The 21,081-nt window shown below is 40.3% G+C and overlaps 1 protein-coding gene across 3 annotated transcripts in view; it reads left to right on the top strand.

Annotated features, from left to right (window-relative positions):
- Window positions 1-21,081, top strand: part of asic1b (acid-sensing (proton-gated) ion channel 1b) — a 161,302-nt gene that overhangs the window by 118,327 nt on the left and 21,894 nt on the right. For 2 of the 3 annotated variants that reach the window (XM_038697804.1, XM_038697806.1), the window contains one exon: window positions 19,638-19,788. In XM_038697804.1, the coding sequence (XP_038553732.1) occupies window positions 19,638-19,788 (151 nt within the window). Of the gene's footprint in view, window positions 1-11,147; window positions 12,131-19,637; window positions 19,789-21,081 lie in introns of those variants that run through there. The other variant, XM_038697805.1, reaches the window with a different exon arrangement.

Below are 21,081 nucleotides of genomic sequence, written 5' to 3'. Positions count from 1 at the left end.
AGCAATGGCAAACTGCCTTAAATGTAAATGAGCTCAAAATTGTAAACAGCCCTTCCCTGAGCTAATGTTAGTGGAAGATCTATTGATTGAGCAGTTGTTGTTTCATCCCAGAATCTCAAAGTCAATCTCAGGCGGTCTAGTGCTGTTGGCTTTGGGAAATTCTAGGGGAAGGGCTGATTATATTCAGGGCCACATCCTAATAAGCACAGCTGATGCAAAAATTAACACCAGTAACGTGTGCCTAAGTAGCATACGGTGAAAGAATTACATCAGCGGGGAGGTGTTCCCTCTTGATTCAGACCCGCACCTTTCTGTTCACAGGTTTGTATCAGGACATCATTGTTCAGGCAGCTTTAGACCAGGAGTTATTAGGGAGGGAAAAAAGCAAATAAATCATGCCAGCAATTAGTGACTGTGTCTGCTACACACCTTACACACCCACATGCAAGCACACACGTACACACCGTACACACTCATGAAAGAGCCATCATATTGCTTTCAGTAAATGTATCTCCAGAGGAAACAATATACTGCAGACCAAAATTAAATCAATATGAAAGATCTATTTAGGTGCAACCCAGTAGTTGCAGCTGGCTTTGGACCGCCTATTTCATCCCTTTTAGCAGTCTGATCTTCCTCTGTGTGTGTGTGTGGAGGGGTTGTCCAAGGGAGTTGTCAGCCAGTTGGGCTACGTTAGTCCTGCCTTCACGGCATGTCTGACATCCCGCTGACATAAGGTGTAACACACACACACACACACACACACACACACACACACACACATACACACACACATGCACACACATACATGCACTTGCACACGCTCACCTCTTGCCAGCAGTTTCACAAGCTGCCAGTGTATTTGGTGCAAAACACTTTTTTTGAACAAGGAGAACAAACACAGAATTTGCACATAAATTAACTTTGGTGAAGTAGCTTGAATAAAGTCAATACATCCAGGCAACAAATCAAAGAAGTATATTGTTCCTTTGTATTCCGTCTGTCAGAATAAGCTGGTTAACAGCAGCTGATAAACCTATAACCTAGGGACTGAAGTAAACTTGTCAAGATATTGCCTGAGGATCTCAGTGGTTTAGAAGTTCTTGATCGTACTTATGCTGAATTAAAAATCAAAAGCAAACTTTTGATGTTATATTTTGATAGGACAAGATTTTTTTAATACGACGTGTTTCTCAGGGAGGAGGGTGGTGGTGCTCGATGCATTTAATTGTTTTAAAACAAATGGCATTGAAAGGATCTGTATCTGGAGAAGGAGAGGGCAGCTTTGTTCATACTGTTGTCTTTTGAGTTTGATGTTACTTTGAAATAGTGCACATTTGTTTTTTATTTGAGGCGGCAGTTCTGGATTTGAAGAGCCAATATAATGTATTTGATCTTTGAATAGGCAATGGATTTCCACTTGCTTTCATTACTGTCCTTGATTTCTATTATATTAATAGAATAGTTTAATATTTTAGGAAATATACCAATGCTTGTTTTTCAAGAGTGAGATGAGAAGATAGTTATCAATCAGAGCTGGAGCCATAGTGTGTTTAGCTTAGCTTAGCATAAAGAGTGGAAGGAAGCAGGAGGAAATAGCTTGTCTGGCTTTCTCCAAGGTTTAAGGATACAACATTAATTAACATGTTATATCTCATGTGTTACATCCATACTCATACTGAAATTTTAGAATAGTAATTTGTGATTTATGGGGAATTTACTTCTTGACAAACAACAGTTTGTCGCACTACCCAGTACTGTACAGGTTTTGGTACTGGTTTTAAACTGGGCAACCTTAATGTGACACATTCCCTGCACCTGGCTGTTGTTCAGCATAAAATACCTCCAGCAAGGAACTCCCCCTAAAAACATCTTGACTGCAGTACCATATTTAAAATCAGACGTGAGATTGAGATCGATCAACTCATCTCACTCTATCTGTTTATATGAGTGATATACTATAGCTTGAATGTGTAATTGCATGCAATACCTTCCACAATAGCCTTTGGTCATTTATACATTTCTTAAATCACCACTGCTGTGTGAGCATATGACAACCACACAATTTTAAGCACCAGCACAGGAAACTCACCTCCACTACTAATAAAACAAATGGATGGATTTAGTTTTACAAGAAGGATTCATTTGTAAATGTCAGACAGAAAGGGACCATTTATTTCTCAAAGGGCCATTCATTCATTTCTCCCTGAGCGACAAATAGGAGGCATCAGGCCTGTGGGGACTGGGAGACTGTTTGCTCTAGCTAGCGGCTGTACTCTGAAAGTCATTCATCAGAACCATTTCCCCTTCCCCAAACTCTCCCCAGCCCAGCTGTCATGATGCTGCCTAGATGAATTAGCGGTGTCATTCTTGTGTTTCCCTGTGCAAGCAGGGATGCTCTTACACCCCCTTGGGCTGTAAATATAAATCTGCGCCATTCAGCCACAGTAGTTATACAGTAAGACTCCTGAATCAATTTTCAGATTAATACATTGATGTGTCATACATGGTGGTGATGCCACATTTAGTCCTTTCACAACACGAAAAAATCTTTTTTATAAGCCACACCGTAGTGATGAAACCCTATTGGAATAATAAATACAAAAGCTACTTTAAATCAAGGAAAATATAATATTAACCTAAAGTTGTGATATTGGGTTCATTGTGTAGAAATATTTTAAAGGGGTACTCCATAAATGTTGCTCCTCCATACAGTTGGGGGATCCACAAGAGACGATTACCAAAAAGAATGGGCGATATCCAGAACCACAGAAGTTATTACACAACTATTTTCATAGGCTGAGTAGTACTCCTCATGACGAGTGCCCCCCAGAGACATCACTTTGCCTGTTCGACATTATTCTTCCACAACATGCGAGCTATAGTGTACTGTTTAATTATTGTAAGGCTGTATGTTAATTACAGCAGTTTAGCATGTTTTTTACTTGGTTTATTACTGTACTTTTTTCAGAGCAGCCATAAAAATTATTATAGTTTTATAACCAAGGATATATATTCACAACACTTACACAATGACACTATTAATACTTAATATGCTCAGAGGGCTGCTGAGAACGTCACACAATATTCATGCTTTGTTTTAATGTCACTACCTCAAGCTCTCTGTGCTCCTGAGCTACATCCACCGACTCTCATCTCTCACATTGTTTTTACAGTAGAAGGGCACTTACCTGATGCAGACTTTAATTCAACCTGATAGCCCAGGAGATCGAGAGGCTATTGGAAAAGTGGCCTTCGTAACACTTGTCCCTTACAGGAGATCATGTACACTATTATCCTCAAAATTGTCTCTGTAAATCACTACCTGCTACTCTCTCAGCCCCTGCAGCTACAGGACCCTGCCTGCTGCTGCCCCCCATGCCCCCACAATGCTTCCCTTCGTTTGCTGTGTCCTTCACCACCTCCCTCCCTCCCTCTCTCTTTGCCTGCTCCCTTGTGGGTGCCATGGCACCAAACATTCCCAGCGGGAGACAGTGAGGCGACAGCAGAGAAGCAGAGAGAATACGGAGATCACAGAATGAGAGGAGGAAAGAGGGAGGTAGGGTAGAGAACAAAGGTGTTTGTGAGGAGGGTTGATTTAAAAAAGACACATAACGGAGAATTGGCAGGATGAGGAGAAGTGCATTCTGTTTATGCCCTTGCAAACAACAGCAAGTATTGAGGGTAATGATAGAGGGAAAGTTTTTCCAACAAATTAGATTTAAGAGAGACTGGTAAGGAGAGACGTTGGGAGGGGAGCTGGACAGCGTTGCTCACCTTGTGTCGTGTAGTTTGACTATACATGTCAAGGTCTGGGCTGGGCAGCCCTGCCCCGATCCAGGCCGTAACAGTTTGAGTAACTGCCGAGTGCCTCGACATCCCAGAAGTCAGCAGTCAGACACACAGAGCAATGTGTACCCAACAGGTTTTTTTACCCTTCAGCATCCACATATACACAAGAGGATATTCATGTTGCTCCTGGCACTCCCTTTTCAGATACAGAATTATTCATGAAAAATCCACATTTTCATTTATTTGTGATGTTAACAGTAGTAAATCCAATCCACCCACTCATCCGGCAGGTAGTGTAGTTCTTTTTCTGTGATTATCTACACAGGTAGATGCTTAACACTTAACACATATATTGATCTCCAATCTCCAAAACCCAATCTCTAAAACCCTCCCACTTTCCCCACCACCAACAATACAATAAATGTAAAATACATATGTATCTTCCCGACATCTACAGATTTATCCACATGCAGACTTTTCTAAATAAATAAAATAAATATGCATAGTAAATATCACCAGTATCAGCTGAAAAACAAATATCCAAATGCCCCACATATGCAGCCATCTTGCTTATGTGAAAGCCCTTGTATAACCAGAAGTCTTCAGCGTCTGCTGAAGAACATATTACATATTATTCCCAACACATCTAATCAATTATGTGTGTATGTACATCTGAAGAAAAAAGGGACAAAGGCTAGTGAAAAGAGTGTATGCTATACATAAATACATTATAGGTCCAAAAACTATCTTGCAGGTACTTATGTGATATACGTCAACTCCAAATTTACACCACAAGTTTGAATACTAAAGGTGGCATTTTAAATATATATATTTATAGCATGTAATTCTGCCCTGAGCATGTCACACACTGCACGCCAAAAGGTGTAATCCTGACTGGCTTGCTAAACTGACTGATAAGATATGACCTCAAGTGGCAGTTATTAAATTTCTGTGCTTGTCAGTGCCTTTTCATTCATCTTCAGTTGGCTTTTAAGCATTTGCTGCTTGACTGGCTCCACTGATTGAAATTGAAGACATTTTCTCATTTAGAGGAACTGTCAAAGCAAAAATCCACCCAAAAAAACAGCTATCTACAGATTACTCTTATTCACATGAGTTCCCAGCAACTAATGCTCTGTGGTGTTCAATAGCCTGCACTAGAAATTCATGACATCAGCTTGCAATGGATACTGACATTTGTGCATGGAATGTTTCCATAATTACATCCTTTTTGTTTCATTGTGGTGCTGCTGACAAGTCTGAACTCCAAAATGTGTCCATAAATTTACCCTGCACACTGTCAGGGTGTTAATGAAAGTCCCCATCAGCTTTATGTTTAACAGCGCTAGGATTTGTCTCAATAACATCATTGGAACGACTTTGCAAGAGATAGATTCAAACTCTAAAATGAAAATTGGGCTGTCTGTGATTATAGTAATGCTCTATGTGTATATTTCCCATTAAGGCAACAGTATTGGGAAGCCTGAACTGTTACTTCTTTGAAGAAATAAGTAAGCTGGCGTTTTATAGACTCAAATGTTCTGCTATGGGAGTATACAGAACATTGAAAAATCAATAGTCTTTTAGCCAAAGTCTGCATTTTTCTGCCCAGTACTAATCAAGAAAGCTGCTTTTTATTTATTTTTATTTCTCTTTATTCACTGGTAAATTCATGGTTTATGTTAGGAACATGTCAATCAAACACAACATTTAGTTACATCTCAAATGCGTAGCTATTAATAGACTTGCCCAGGGTTCCCTAAACAATATCCCTGTTTGCTTTCATAATGGGTTCATTAGTTTCAGAGCAGCATGCATTTGTTATTCTGTTGTTGTTACACTGCTGTGGGATTGTGTTTCCCTGTCAAGCCAGTACATCATTATCCCTTCACCCAGACGGATTAGATTGTTGCACAGAGCCCTCCCTCTTGATGAGCTGACTGGGGAAATGGGGTAGAACAAACACAGTTAAATGCCAAAAGTGTCAGGATCCAGGATCTTTGGTGTATTCTGATGCACCGCCCACCAAGTTTTTTAATATAAGTTACAAATGCACACCCCAAATGTTCATGCTTAAACTTCAGTTAGTCTCCTGCTTGCACTGGATCAGGAAAGCTAATATTTATCGTCTCTTTCTTTGCTCACTTTGTTACTCTCCTATTCGCAGATATGCAGCATTCTGTACATGATACATAACTGAATTCAATCAGGCACACCTTGATTTCCATGGTACAACTCTAGAATATGGGATTGTGGCATCTCACTGTGAAGACATCATGGGCCCACAGTTGAGCAACCATTCCCCATGCCATCTTCACTCGTTAAAATATGAGTAATAACTCGAGTAGAAGACGTGATTGTCCTCAGGAGGGACATTATGACGTTTGCTGCAGTATATCATCGGCAAGTGAATGAGAGCTAAAAGTATGAGTAAGCAGGCTGTATCATGTATGAACCCTGAAACACAGAGACATTACGCTGCTAGTGTTTGCCTGATCTGTTCCTCCTACTAGTACTTGACTTTCCTATCATTTACACTCTGTGTGCACTGTCATGCAGTCTGTGGGTGAGTGACATATTGACTGGACAAAAAAGCAGCCCAGTTATCCCTAAAAATTGCACCAATGTAGGAAGTAGTGTGACCTTTATGTGGTGAGGCAGGAAATTAGGAGTGTGGAGATCAGGGCCCTATTTATTAAGCTTCTCAGAATTACTCATAAGAACACTGCTAAGAACTGACTAAGAGTAAAAAAATTCTTGGCTCAAAGCTGTGCTTAAAAGTTAGTTATCAAGCATCATAGCCACAATTTGAGTGAAGTGTAGGACTAAATCTTAAGTGTCAGTCTTTGCTGTGCCGCAAACAGGATTTTGGATGACGATGTCGCCAAGGACCAATGACTAAATAGATTTCCTTCTTTAAGAATATTCTCAGAAAAATTCACATTGAATGGTAAAATTCCTAAGAGGAGTTTATATTCAACACACATTTAACAATAAAGAATTTTCAAGATAATACATTATGATATAGGCCTGCACATTAATAAATGAAAGATAAAAAAAAGTTTATCTTGATATGAGCGCCATCAAATGCGCTCCTGTATTGCCAGCTATATGAATTGCGTTTGCTTCTGTCGGATTACGGGGGGTGTTGTTGGAAAGTCGATGAAACATGTGACAGAATGTGGAGCTGTAAGTGCTAAAATGTTGTTTCCATAATTATTCGGCTTATTGATGGTTGTGACGGTCCAAAATCATCAGCATTGCTGCGTTTGTCCTGTGGCAAATAAACGAAGCGTCATCACCACCTTCAATTTAACTGAAAACGCATTACTGCATAAAGTCTGTGGTGAGATGACGTCCCTCACCAACTCTGACAAAGTTTATGCCTGTGCGGTCTGACACCGTCTTATTAACTGCGCGTCGTCAGAATTGATACTCAGCGTCTGACACAGGAGCCCAGAGTTAGCGACCCTTCACAGACCTGAAATTAACATTCAATTAACCAAAATCTTTCTCTAGCTTTAACCAAGTGGATTAGTCATGTAGCACTAACTAACTAACTAATAGTTTATTTGCCATAACAACAATCTTTTCTTAACCTTAACCATACCATATTGGCCATACACAGATATTGCACCAAGTCTTTTAAATATGTAAACATATTGTAATATCAACGTTCTAGGTTTCAAATCTCATATATACATATTCACAGATATGAAAGTATATTTTTATTATGACTTGTTTTTGTAGTTTTTATAAAATTTTTAATATTATTTTGTGCATATGCAACATTGCTAAAAAGAAGCCTGACTGCAAACAACTTGCCAGCTGGCCCCAGTGCAAGACTGAGCTAATGTATACATTTTTTATATGGTGAAATACTGCTAGTCCCAGCCAGGTATTCTGTGTGGTAATTTGATTAAACACAAATGACTTAATATGCAACATTTAAAAGCACACAATTAATAAAATAAAGGTTTTAAAACACTGGGAACCCCTACAAGACCTCAAGATCAGGTATAGCAGGACCCACCTTAAGGCCCTTTCCATGTCAGTTCATGTTGTGCTTTGTGGTGCATATTTCTATCTGTCTGTTCTAGTTGTCTAATATGTAGTCACATTTTCAAAACCCTAAACACAGTTAGCCCCACATCCGTCTGGTCATACATACAATTAACACAATTCATGTTGTTTACACAGAATATGCAGTCAATTATCCCATTTCTAAAATGCTATGTTTTTCTTTACGTACAAGCTTACCCAATACCAAAACTGTGGCTGTTTTTTGTGTTATTTACAATGCTAGCACACAACATGTCAGAAATCAAGATATCATTTTCAAAACCTTAAATAATGTATAATGCATCTAATAGCAGCTCAAAATCTATATTGAAACAGCTGATAGGCATTTCTGAATAAACATTTCATGGAAACATTGAGAAATAGCTGATTAATTGTAATATGGATAAAATAGATCACAGCTAATTCCTATCTCAACCAGAGGCATATACAGGTGTTGAAGTTTTTTTTTTAACTTACTACACAATGCAGTAATAAGGGGACTTTCTGGAGTTGTGCTGAGAAAGAAAGAATAATCTCCAAAAAAGGGAGAAGAATAGTTGGGCCAGGGAGAGGAACAGTGCCAGAGAGGAGTAGCTGAACCAGGGTAAGTGTTTCTATCCAGGTACATAGCGAGAGACGACATTAGATGTGATGTGGATGAGAACATGTAGCCAATGCTGAAGATCATATGGATTAGAACAGGACTGTGATTTTTTTATCCTTTCCCCTGTGTGCATTTTTGTTTATTTCAGTGTAATTGCTGTACATTTACTCATTTGGCAGACACTCTTATCCAAAGCGACTTACATTTGAGGAACAACATACAAGCATCAATAAAGCATCAATACAGTAAGAGATCTACAAGTGACAATAAATATTAGTAAGAGCTATTTGCACATACAGCATCAATAGGGTAAATACATAAAGAAATAAGTAAGAGTTAACAAATAGTGCAATCAGTACAAGATAATTGTAAGGAGATAGAAGAAGATGAAGAGCACAGGAAGTGCATGTTAGAGGTAAGCGATTAGAGGTGTTGTAAGAGGACGTGTTCTCGGGAGAGATGAGTTTACAAGAGTTTCTTGAAGTTAGAAAGGGACACCCCTGCTCTGATGGTGTGTGGTAGCTTGTTTCACAATCGTAGTGTTACAGATGAGAACAGCCGAGACTACAGTAAGATTGCTTTGTGCTTAGGGATTACAGAGCCAGGAGGCGTTCATTGGAGGAGCACAGTGCTCAAGGAGGAACGTAAACGTATTTGACAGTATTTTTAAGCTTTTACTTCTATAATTCATTCACTTAGATCTTTTTCCTACTCTACATTCTGTAAAGTAAAGATTTAATTTAATTTTTTTCACTTTTATGTAGTTTATTGCCAAAAATTCACACATTTGACCCTCAAGCTAAAAATGTAGGGTGGTTTACAGTAAAAGGAAACTGAATTACAAAAAACAATGGATTTCACATTGTCTACCGTATGCAGGTACAACTGAAACATGAAAAGCAATCCAGTTTTTGTAATGCCATCAGCTGTTTGTATTTAGAAAGTCGTCGTGCTATGATTGATTGATATGTTCCTCTGGGAAAGAAAACATGCTAATGTTTTGTTGGAATGATTTGATCTGAGTCAGGTTCACTGTGCTTTGATAGAGTTTGTTTAGTAGATAATGTTACTTTGCATTTAAAATGAGTTTGTGTTTAAAGAACAAGATGCGGTTTTGAGCAGAAAATGTACTATTTAACTAATTGTGTGAGGTAGGTGTGCTGCTGAGTTTTGATCTTGTATCCTGAGTTTAGGTAAACCCTTGTTAGCAATTGAAAAAAACTGTAAAAGGTCAGCACTGTCAAGATGTCTTGATATAGCCCATATTCGTGGGTCAAAGTTTAACTGATTTACTTCACACAAGATTGAATCCACCAGTTGCAGAGACTGCATTGAATGATGATTTGCAGTGAAATTTCAGCATTTAAGCTGCTGGTGTGACCAAGCCTTAAATCTGGAGCAGCCTGCTTGGTTATCCAGTCTTGCCCTAACGTTAGCTGAATTAATTTGAAAGAGAAGAGAAAGGGCAAAAGATAAAATTATTACCCACACTATGTTTTCTAAACCTCCTTCACAGTTTACCATCCAAGCACTTTACAGACTGACTTCCTTGTTTCTTGTTTTCAGTGTGCAGGGATGTGAGGGATTAATACTAACATTGTTTACTTACCAATAAAGTATAAAGTAGTTTAGATTATCTGGCCAAACTGATGGCTTTTTTACAATCTATCTGATTGTCTGACAGCAATTACCCAAATGGCAAGAAACTGGATTTATCCTTTCAGAGACAGAAAGACAAGACTACAAAATGTATTCACTGAGTACACCTCATTCATGCTCTCTTGCTCTTTTAATTCACACCATTTCCTTCGCACCTCTTCTAAGTCAATAAACTACAGACACACATATACACTGCAGAGAGGGAGTATCAGGCCCATGTGATGTCCAGCTTTTACTCTGGATTGGAACACTGTGTGATGATGATCAACCAAGCATGAACCACCACTTAACCAGCACCCCCTGAGAGAGCGATGGTGTTCGCAAAACGCTTCGTCAATGGTGCGTTTAAAGCCTCTGCTGCCTGCCAGAAACAGGTTTTCCCTCATCACAGCCAAGCCGGGGCACCGCAGGGTCAAAAAACCCATTAAATCTAAGTTAGGCTCCTCGGGACTTCGGGAGATGCTTAAAAGACGTGCAACATGATTTGCATTAATTTACCAGCAGCATCTTGACCTTTTTGTTTTCTCCCTAACATTTCACACCTTCCACTGAAACACATCAGAGAATTGACAGTCAAGAATGTCATCCAGTTTGCGTACACCTGAGTGTCACCAAAATGTTAAGCGCCTGGTGAACGTTTTTGTCGGATGTGCAATATTTAAAATTCAACTGGTGGAACAGCAATGAATGAGAGTCTCTACAGCATTACCTTCTATAGTGCAGTGTTTAATTTTGAGGAAGAATACACATTGTGAGCCAGAAGGGATTACTGTGTGTGGTGTTGTGTACCTGTGTGCGCGCCCATAAGTGTGTGTGTGTGTGTGTTTGTGTGTGCCTATAGGTGTGTGTGTGACAGGCTTGAAAAGGAAGACAAATGTTCTGTAGCTTCTGAGGCCAATGATTTCATTCACCAAACAGCACTGAGGATATTCTGAAGAGTGTGTGTGTGTGTGTGTGTGTGTGTGTGTGTGTGTGTGTGTGTGGAGTGAAGGTGGAGGGACAGACAGAGATGAAAAAGTGAGAATCAAGCTGGGGTAATTACAATATGACTGTCTCTGTAGCATTTCTTTATATTTTCAGAGACTAATGTTGATTAAATATGCCCCTGGACTCCTGTTGCTGCACAGTGGCGCATTAAATCATTCTGAATAACTTCGGTGCCCCCCCCGGACAAGCTCAGGGAGCGCTGTGCTGCTGACAAAATGCTCCCCCATCACCGCACAAGCTGCGGATCAGTGCCTGAGAGGACCAAGCAGAGCTGCCTGCGCTTCACTCTCTCGCTCTCTCTCCAAAGTCGGTGGCAAACAGCAGCCATCTGAGAGCGCAGAGGAGTTGAGGCTCATTCACTGTGACCACAGCGGGACAGATGTTGAAAGCGAACACAAGCCTCCGTCCAAAATGTGCCAGTGCGACTCATCTGGATCGAAACCGAAACCGGGCTCCCTCGCCGAAGCCGGGAAGCTCTTCCTGAAGCACACCACCTTGCATGGTTTGAGGCACATCTTCCTCAGCGGGTCCTACCCCCGGAGAGTTGCGTGGCTGCTGGCTTTCCTGGCAGCTGTGGCTCTGCTCTTCACCTGGTCCTCAAACAGAGTGCGGTACCTGCTCTCCTCGCCTGTGTACAGCAAGGCGCACATGGTGTACGCCAAGCGACTCGTTTTCCCCGCTGTCACCATCTGTAACCAGAACCTGCTGCTGCCGCGGCGCATGAAGAAAACGGACATATTCAGCGCGGGGAGGTGGTTGGGACTTTTTGGGAGGAACTGGCAGGTCTCCCCCGCTGCGAGAGAAGCGCTCACGCCTCTGCGGGGCGACGGTGGAGGGGGCGCGGGGGAAGAGCCCCCGTGGTCCCCGCTGTCTCGGATTTTGGACTTCAACCACTTTCTTCCTCCTCCGCGGGAGTCCCAGCCGTCCATGAGGCAGCTGCTGGACCGGCTGGGACACCAGCTGGAGGAGATGCTGCTGTACTGTCGGTACCAGGGAGAGCTCTGCGGGCCGCGCAATTTCAGCACCGTGAGTGTGTCGCCAAAGTTCAGTTCTTCGTTTTAACTCCCCCACCCCTTCCCAACAGGTTGATGCAGCTTTTTCAATTACAGGATGAGTCAGAAGGTGAACTGATAACTGCCTGACATTATTTTTTATGTGTTGGCTGCTGTGTAGACTAATTAACTTGCTTTGAGCACATGCAGTCACCAGGCTGCACACAATGCAGCAGTCCTCTGTACTGTTTCTTGGTTATATGCCTGAGAGTAGTCTCTCTATATCAATGCTGGTATAGCTAATATTACTATATGGACGTGAGCCGTGCTGCACTCCATAGTGAGTTTACAGGGATTTATATTACATAGGCTAACTGGATTTCATCTCACAATATATCTCCATAAGATCGCTGTATTCCTCCAGTAGTTTTTCTAAATTGACTGACTTGGCAACACTGGAGGTGTTGGAGTAGCAATTTTTATTCCATAAGCATCTGTTCTTTGTTTCTCATCCTCTCTCACTCCTTCACAACTCATTTAGCCCATCTCTCTTTTTGTCTGACTATTTAACCCACAGACACAACAAACAGTGTCAAAAGTTAAATCATTTCATTGGAGATAACTCGTCCCTCCTTTTGTCATCCATCACTGCTGGATAAATGTGCATACAGTCCTGAGAGACCAACCTGCCACTAATTTTGACTTTTGATTCATTTAGCAACGCTTTAATGCACTCCCCGACACTGTGATGGAAAACACTTAGCATTGGCCTCATTGGTAGACTGCAGCCCCATTGATTCCACTCCATCATCGCCTTGAGAACAATGTGAAAGCTAGCGTTCCTCTCTCTCTCCCACCTCATTACCCAAATTTGTTTTCAGTTAAGTAGATTTTCTTCTGGTGTTTGAAACACAGTTTGATGTTGGGAAATCTGTGTTTTGTTTGCAGCAGGCATGACTGAGGGTAATGTATGTTTTGAGGGAAATGTATTGAAAGTGCTTGCCCTCAGTCTCTCAATCTCAAGTGTCATCAAACCGTATCCCAAAATAATGCATCAAACAGATTTTTTCTTCACAAATTGAAATGCAATTTAAATGGAACCACAAAACAAGTTATCACAGTCTAACACATTTCTTCCTACCAACATCTTTAGGAAACACTTTCAAAGGGTGACCAAGCAACGGCAGCCTATTTCAGAGATAAACATAATGTCGAAGTCTGAGTTTTGGGGATATGTGCTAGCGCATAGATAATCGATGATGCCCTACTTGGCCTCAGGGCAGACAAGACGAGCTGTCGGCATGAGTCAGACCAATAGAATCAGTCACACATGAGATGTGAGGTGTGGAGGAGGAAGGCGAGTCTGTGCCTTCAGTAGGTTTCAGCATGTATTGACTTATGTGCAGGAACCCCCCATGTTGTCGGGATCCCTCTTGAAACTATAAATTTGGTCTACTGGACTCATCAATCCATCCTGCCCTCCATGCAGCTGCTCCATCCTTCTTTATGCATGCTTAATTCTCATCAGGCAGGCATCTCCTCACTTGCAGGTCTCTGACATTGATTTCAGTTACAAAATCAATGCGAGAACATGCAGTCAGCCTCTGTCCCTTCTGTGCACCCTTCTGATGGACAGCTTTTTCAAAAATTTTTCTTAAATCCTACTGGGAAGTGTAACTGAAGGTTTATTAATTCGCTGTGTTTCCTCTCTGGATAATCAGTGCAATGGTCTATGTGGATTTGGGGCCTCGATATGTATTTGTGTTTTTGATTTTTATCTGATATCAGTAACGGACCAGACACTTAAAGCTATGTTTGATGTTTACATAATGGCCACAATTATGCATAATAGGAGATCAAATTTCAACCATCGATAACAATAGCTGTGAACATGAAGTGTCGGAGCTGTGAACACAACATTGACGTATTATGATCTTATTAAGTTGTTATGGTGAACTTACTAGTGAGCAAACTATTGCCTATTTACACATCCAGCAGACATTGCACAACATTAGCATTCATTTGTAGTTATGTTTCTGGCTATCTGATGAAAGATAGTCCCATATTCATTGGTCTTTTAGCTCAGTTCTGCTCTCCACAAACTCCTGAGCTAAATATATGCTCCACTTTGTTCACCAGCTAGTCGCTAACTTTGTCAGCCCATAGTGTAAGTTTATCAGAGCTTTTTCAGTGAAAGCAGCTGCTTGCACTGTCTGAACATTATGCTGATCAGAGCGGTGAGAGTAAACTAAAAACAGTGAAGTTGCAGGCCGTAACACCAAAACAATGAGCTGACAGACCCTAAAAAAACTCTGTGGAGCTGAGAGGAACTGTAGAGTTCATAAGTACAAGTGACAGAATCCATTATACATAAAAGATCTAAATCAGTGCAGATGTAACAATAGTCCATAAAGCTGTCCAACCATACGCATTTTATTTAACAAGTTACTCTTTTGACACTCACAGTTTGCTTTCAGCTCTCTCTACCTACACATTTAACTCACACCTGCTATCTGAGACCTAGTCAGAGGTGTTTTGAAAAGTGTAGAACAACAGGTGAACAGAAAAATCCCGTACAATATAATGTCCTTTGATACTACATTTATAAAGGAATCTTTTGCCTTAAATATTGATGTTCAAAGTTCATTCTAGACCTTGGAAACAGCAGTTGACAAAACAGTCTCACCTCAAGGTCCATTTACTAGCTGTTCTGGATTCTCATCTGCTGATGACAACTGTGTGATATTGTGATGTGCACGAAAGCTCCAAAACAACTTCTAAAAGACCTGAGGTGAGATTGGTTTTGGTGAGATTTGAGAAGCTTACCATTATGTTCAGATTCTTTTTTAGGCTGGTTTAAGAGTGTTGATTCGAATCTGTGGTATATTTATATGTTTGTGGTAATGCATTGGATTGTTTTATAGTGTAATATGTTTTTATGTCTTTTGCAACACTCCCTCCTCATACAGATGAAGTACAGTGACAGAAAGTGGCCACACCAGAAAAATAAGCTGCCACACTTCATTATCTACTCATTAATTGTCTTATTTGTCAACCATAAATTAATTACATATAACAGATTGAGAATATCTATATTTTTAGCTGAGTTGATTCAATGCCAAGTAAAACCCACACAATCTTTCATAGGTGTGTGTTTTTGTAACTGTCATAACACATTGCACCTTTTGTGCTCAGCTCTGATGGAGAGGGGGGAAAGTGGTTCCCTGGCAACTTTAGGGAACAGCTTGTGCATCCTTGTCACATTGTCATGTGAATGATAGCCGAGGGCCATCTCAACAGTTTCGGGCCGTCTGTCTGTGAATTATTTATCAAAGAGGGAGACGGTGACATTTCTACACCCTGTGAGAACAGGAGAGGGTGATGTCTCTCTCAGTGATTTTCCTCACAGGTGGGGTCGATTTAAATATAAAATTTCTCTGTTTACAAGTTAAGAAGATACCATGGTTCTCATTTTGAATGTATAGGGCTCAGTGTTAAGCAGTGTAAGAGCCAAATTCAATACCAGATTTATCTCCTCAGAAAAAAAACTGCTTAGGCATCACAAATATTTGCTCACCCTTAATGCTAAATGTATTTGAGCAGCAGGTTTCAAACGTTTACTATCACTGTGTAGAGGATTTTAATACTGCTTGGATTGCTCCACTTGAATTACTAAATTTTTAAGTAACTTTAAATATTAAGGTTTTGTTTTTGCTATGATGGGGTTTTTGCCTCTCTTAAAAGGATGCACTTTTCAGAAATAACGCATAGCTCCTGTTGAATTGTTAGGATGTGTTTGGGAATTGCGCGAACACTGTCAACAACATTGAGTGAGGCAGGCAGGCCGTTCGATAGACAGACATGAAGAAGCATGCTGAGACTGAGCACAAACCTCAAAGCAACAGAATACAATGAAGATCCTGACTCCCCAAGGTCAACACAGGCACCCACTGCTGCTGCTGCTCTTCAGTCAATGCAGCCAGCACTATCTCCTGGTTACCACAGCAACTCTGACTACCGGCCTCCTGTAGTCAGTCACTGCATTATCAACACATACACACAGATGGCAAGCAGGGGTGGCTGTACACATGCACGCAAATTCTGTACACACACTCTCCCATGTCAGCATGCTCATTCATATTCTCGTGCAAATATGCGTGCACGCTGAGAAACAGACGCACACAGTTCCTCACAATCACGAACAAGCTTATCACTGTTATCTTGATGTTTGTCAGCCAAATGCTTTTCTCTTTTCTGTGTGAGCAGCAATGCTGCTTTCTCTGAATGTTAAAGCGTGTCTGCTAAAAAAAACAGTCTTGGAAAACTGCAAATGGGTAAAAACCTTGGAAAGGAAGGAAACAAATTGGTTGGTTTTAGATTATTAAGTAAAATGTGGGTTGTTTGGCTGTTACAGGGTCTCATGGGGACAAGCTATGCTTCTAAAACTCTCAGACTAAAAGCAAATACCTTTTATTTCTGTGCAGCTGATGCAGGTTAGGTATCCTAAGATTTCCCTATATTCCAAAGACTAATGACAAACAATGATCTGATTATGGTGAGAGGCAACTCCAGGACTAAGATGGATTTCTGGTTTGTTTCCTTGCTCTGTAGTCACTGCACATAAGCAGGAGTTGGAGGCTCTGCTTTTGATTCAGTTTTGCCAGATATGCACTTGAAAGGTCACATCTCATATTGTGTCCGAGTATCAGAAGGCTTTTATTACATTTCACCACTTTGTGTCTTAAAAGCTCCTATATATTCGCAACCTGAAAGGCAATGCATTGTGATCCACATGCCGTTCTTTCCCACACTTCACTGAACAGGATTCACATTATACAAACTTTTCTTTTGTGAAACATGGCTGCAATTTTTCCGGGCTCCGTGCATCTGGTGTTTGTGATTTGAGTGATTTGTCATGAAGTGCTAATGTCTGACTCATAAGTCACCCATGTCATAAACGCCTCCCTATGTGTTCACAAGGTCCTAACAATACATTCACAACAAATAAAGCTTTTTTTAGGCAGTCTCAACAAAGTGTTATGATGATCTAGATATTTTTACCTCTATCTTACAATGAACCCTAATCTCCATGTTATGTTGCAAGCACAGATTTTAGACAAAGGTTGACAGAAAGGTTGAGACTGATTTCAGTGATTACTTTTCTGCTCCTATTTGTCATTTCGTCTCTACGAACGCCTCCTCCGCTTCCTTTTACCATTTCCTCATATGAATGTCAAAATGTTGAAGGTTAATAATAAGTTAATTGTGAGCTACAGCGCTTTGATACATGGCTCCCAATCATGTGGCTTGACAACAAAGTAGAGGACATTTTTATTTTGGATCCAGGCCATTACTTTCCATTTCCTAATGTCTATGATTCGATTACACATCCATTAGTTCACTGGCAATCATGTCTTTACCGATAGGTCACAGTTCCCTGCTGCACTCTATAGTAGCTGTCCAGCAGATGCTACTGTACAGTACATGCCTGATGAACTAATAAGGCAGAATATACTTCAGGCGCGTATTCTGAAGGCAGGTATGGTTGAGCTTTGACAAGACTGCACCATGTTCATTGAACTCATATTGCATCTGCAGCTTTGTGTCATACTGTGGAGATAAAGTGGGACTGGAGCATGTGTAGTTCGCTTGATCTGGCCTGCCATCTGCTTTGAATCCAGATGGGAGAGAAAAATAGTTAAGGGACATTTGATTAGATCTGAAACAATTAGTCAATTTTAAGTAAAAATGCCAAAAAAATTAACTGGTTCCAAATGCATAAAAGTGCAAATTTGCCAGTTAGTTAGTTACATGTCATTTTGAAGACATTATATGACAATTGGGTATGTGGTGGTCATTTTTTAATATTTTGTGGCATTTTTATGGAACAAACGATTAATCTTGGAAATTATCGCAAGTTGTAACAAAGCATTGTTTTCATAATCGATGGATCAGCCAGTTTAGTTCTCTTGATCTGTTGATGACTCATGTGGTCTCTAAAAAAAAATGTCACAAAATAGAAAAGCCCAAGGTGATGTATTAAAAAAAATTTTCTAACAGTCCAAAACCATCATTTGAAGAAAGGCAGAAGAACTTTACATTTAAAAAGCCTGAACCAGTGAATGTTTGGCACTTTTGCTTGAAAAATCAATCACTAATGACATAAAAAAGTCTAAATACTTGCTGTTTTAATTTTCTCCCAACCGACTCATTGATTATTCGACTAATTCAGCTCAAATGATGATCGTCGTTTCTCATTTGAAAACAGAAATCATTACATTCTCTAAAATGTTAACAGTCTGTATCCCCAAAGAACTACATTCACTTTTTTGCAAGATTTACTTTGATGCCAGTAGTCATTGTTGTTGAGTGTGAGATTTCTCAGGCACAGGATATCCCACTCTGAAATAAAAGTGATGTCATATTCACTCAAGCACATATTGTATCATGCAGCAGTGAGGGGGGTGAGGGCTCGGGTTTGTCAACAGCTTCTCAACAAAAGACCTCTGAGTTCTGCAGCTGAAAACGTAACAAGAACAGAATTACTGTAGGTGTGTTTCAGCTGTTTTTGAAACAGTCCACTGCTCTGCAGTACCTCTATCGCCAGGGGCGATTAAACCGGGGGCGGAGCTAGACTATCAGGGGCGTGGCTTCATCACAGGGCCCATCTGCTACCAAGTCATTTAAACCAAGTTTATTGTTTCATATATCAACAATAAACAATGTTAGATTAGACAGAAAAGAAACAATTTAACTATGTAGCCTTCTTAATCATAGTAAAAGCAAGCACTAATCACCAAATCAACAAAATCTAAACATGTCTGCAAAATCCAGCAGCAAAATGTTATTATTCTGAAATGCTCCCTGTGGTAGATGCTATATGCACCCATCAAGACGAGGAACGAAAGCGGGCCACAGAGAGCTGTGAAGAATGTAGTAGAAGCACAAAAAGGACATATTAAAAACAAGTGTTTAACTTGGGGCAGGCTGTACGCTCCGCTGCTGAAACACTTCCGCTTCCAGTGGCCTTTGACGCCATAAATAAACCGTTGCACACACGCAGCCTATGCCCGTCATTATTACCATAACAGCTTATAGCAAGCCATTTTAACATTTATTGCTTAAAACTAATAACTAATGAATAAATAGTTTTAAATAGTGACGTGTACTGCTTTTACAGTTAGCCATAGTCAGTATTCAATCGCGGGAAATGTAAAGGGCTGCAGCGGGTCACTTCAAAGAAGCTCCATCACAGAGCCGTAGCACAAGCATGACTGACAGGCGGAAGGAGAAGTAGTTCCTATCAACTGAGTGTAATTAGACCATCCTGGTAATAGTGTGATACTTAAATAAAACACACACTCACTCCAAATGACTGAGTATCGATCCTAGAGCAAGAAACGCTGGTATCAGAAATATCGATACTTTAGTATCGATCCTCACATCACTGGTCAGTAGTGAGATTTAGATATTCTTTCCTGTTATCTTATTGTGACCATGTATCACTAAAATCCATGTATTTCTTTGTATATCTTTTTCAGATATTCACACGCTATGGGAAGTGCTACACCTTTAATTCAGGGCAAGATGGACGACCCCTCATGGTGACGATGAAGGGTGGGATGGGCAATGGCCTGGAGCTGATGTTGGATATCCAGCAGGATGAATACTTGCCTGTATGGGGAGAGACTGGTAAGCTTAACTGGAGGATAAATCACATTAAACATCCCATTCTCAATTCTGAAGGCCTCAGCTCAAACCGCAAGATTGGTGTTTATTTTTACCCTTAAGCGAGTGCTTGAGATAAGAAGAGATTTTTTTAATCAACTAAACAAAGTAGCCAGTTTTATTCAGTGTTGGTTCTCTAAGACGTCTCAGGGAGAAAAAACTATCACAGAGATTCCCCCTATCCCTCAGATAGAGGCGGGACTAGGCTACAGTCCCCTCCAAAAGTATTGGAACGGGAAGGCAAATTCCTTTGTTTTTCTTGTTCACTGCAGAACTTTGGGTTTACGATCAAAAAGTGAGTATGAGAATGTTTGTTCAATGGCTCTGGTCGATTTTCCTTCTTTTCTCAGCTTGACAATGGCTTGCTTTTCTCCCATAGACAGCTCTCTGGTCTTCATGTTGGTTTATCCTCTTTAACAGGAAATACAGTCTTTGTAGGTTTGAACCAAGGATGAAAACTTAGACTAGTCATGCAGAGCTTTAATGTTTGGACAATAAACCTAAAAGGCAACACCTGGGCAACAAGAAACATCAGTCACATGTTCCAATAGTTTTGCTCACTTGAAAAATGGGTGGGTTCAAACAAAGGGTGGTATGTCCTGAGTTGTTTAACACATCTAGATGTGAATACCAGGAAATGAGAGCTGAAATTCTGAACTCTTGTCTCATACTCATCTTTTGATCTTAAACCCAAATGTCTTCAGTGAAAAACAAAAAGAATTTGCCTTACCATTCCAATACTTTTGGAGGGGACTGTATATTGTACTCATTGCAAGCACTTTGAGGTCATCGTTAAATCCTAAATCCATTTAGTGTCGTGAACATGTACATACTTTAGACCACATATGTTAAAAGAGGTTTTATCTGTAGCAATGTATGCTCAGTTATGCAATGAAATATACAATTCTCTGAACTGTTCTCTACACTTTCATTAATTATGAGCGATGATCCTGAAAAATGCTCCCTCTGATCCTTTGAAATGCACCCACCCACTGTGTCCACTGAATATTATCGAGTAATCTGTATAAAGACAAATGGATATTGATCTGGAAAATTTGATTTCATTGTAATATAATTGTATTATTTGTCAGTTAGGCTTCAAGTCCATATGAATCAAAATAGGAGCAGAACCCTTTTGCCAGATTTAAAATCAATAGGCTACAGGCTCTTCCATTCAGGGACGACCCCTCATCAACACTGTTGTCTCCTGCGTGCTGCTCCAGGAGACCCTGGACTTTGTTTTTAATGCAGCTGTAT

This window comes from Micropterus salmoides, unplaced genomic scaffold, assembly GCF_014851395.1.
Source record: "Micropterus salmoides isolate LMB-PRFRI ecotype aquatic unplaced genomic scaffold, ASM1485139v1 Ms_hic_scaffold_4, whole genome shotgun sequence".
Taxonomy (NCBI): Eukaryota; Metazoa; Chordata; class Actinopteri; order Centrarchiformes; family Centrarchidae; genus Micropterus; species Micropterus salmoides.
The sequence above is the reverse complement of the archived record's forward strand: the minus strand, read 5'-3'. Positions and strand labels throughout refer to the sequence as shown.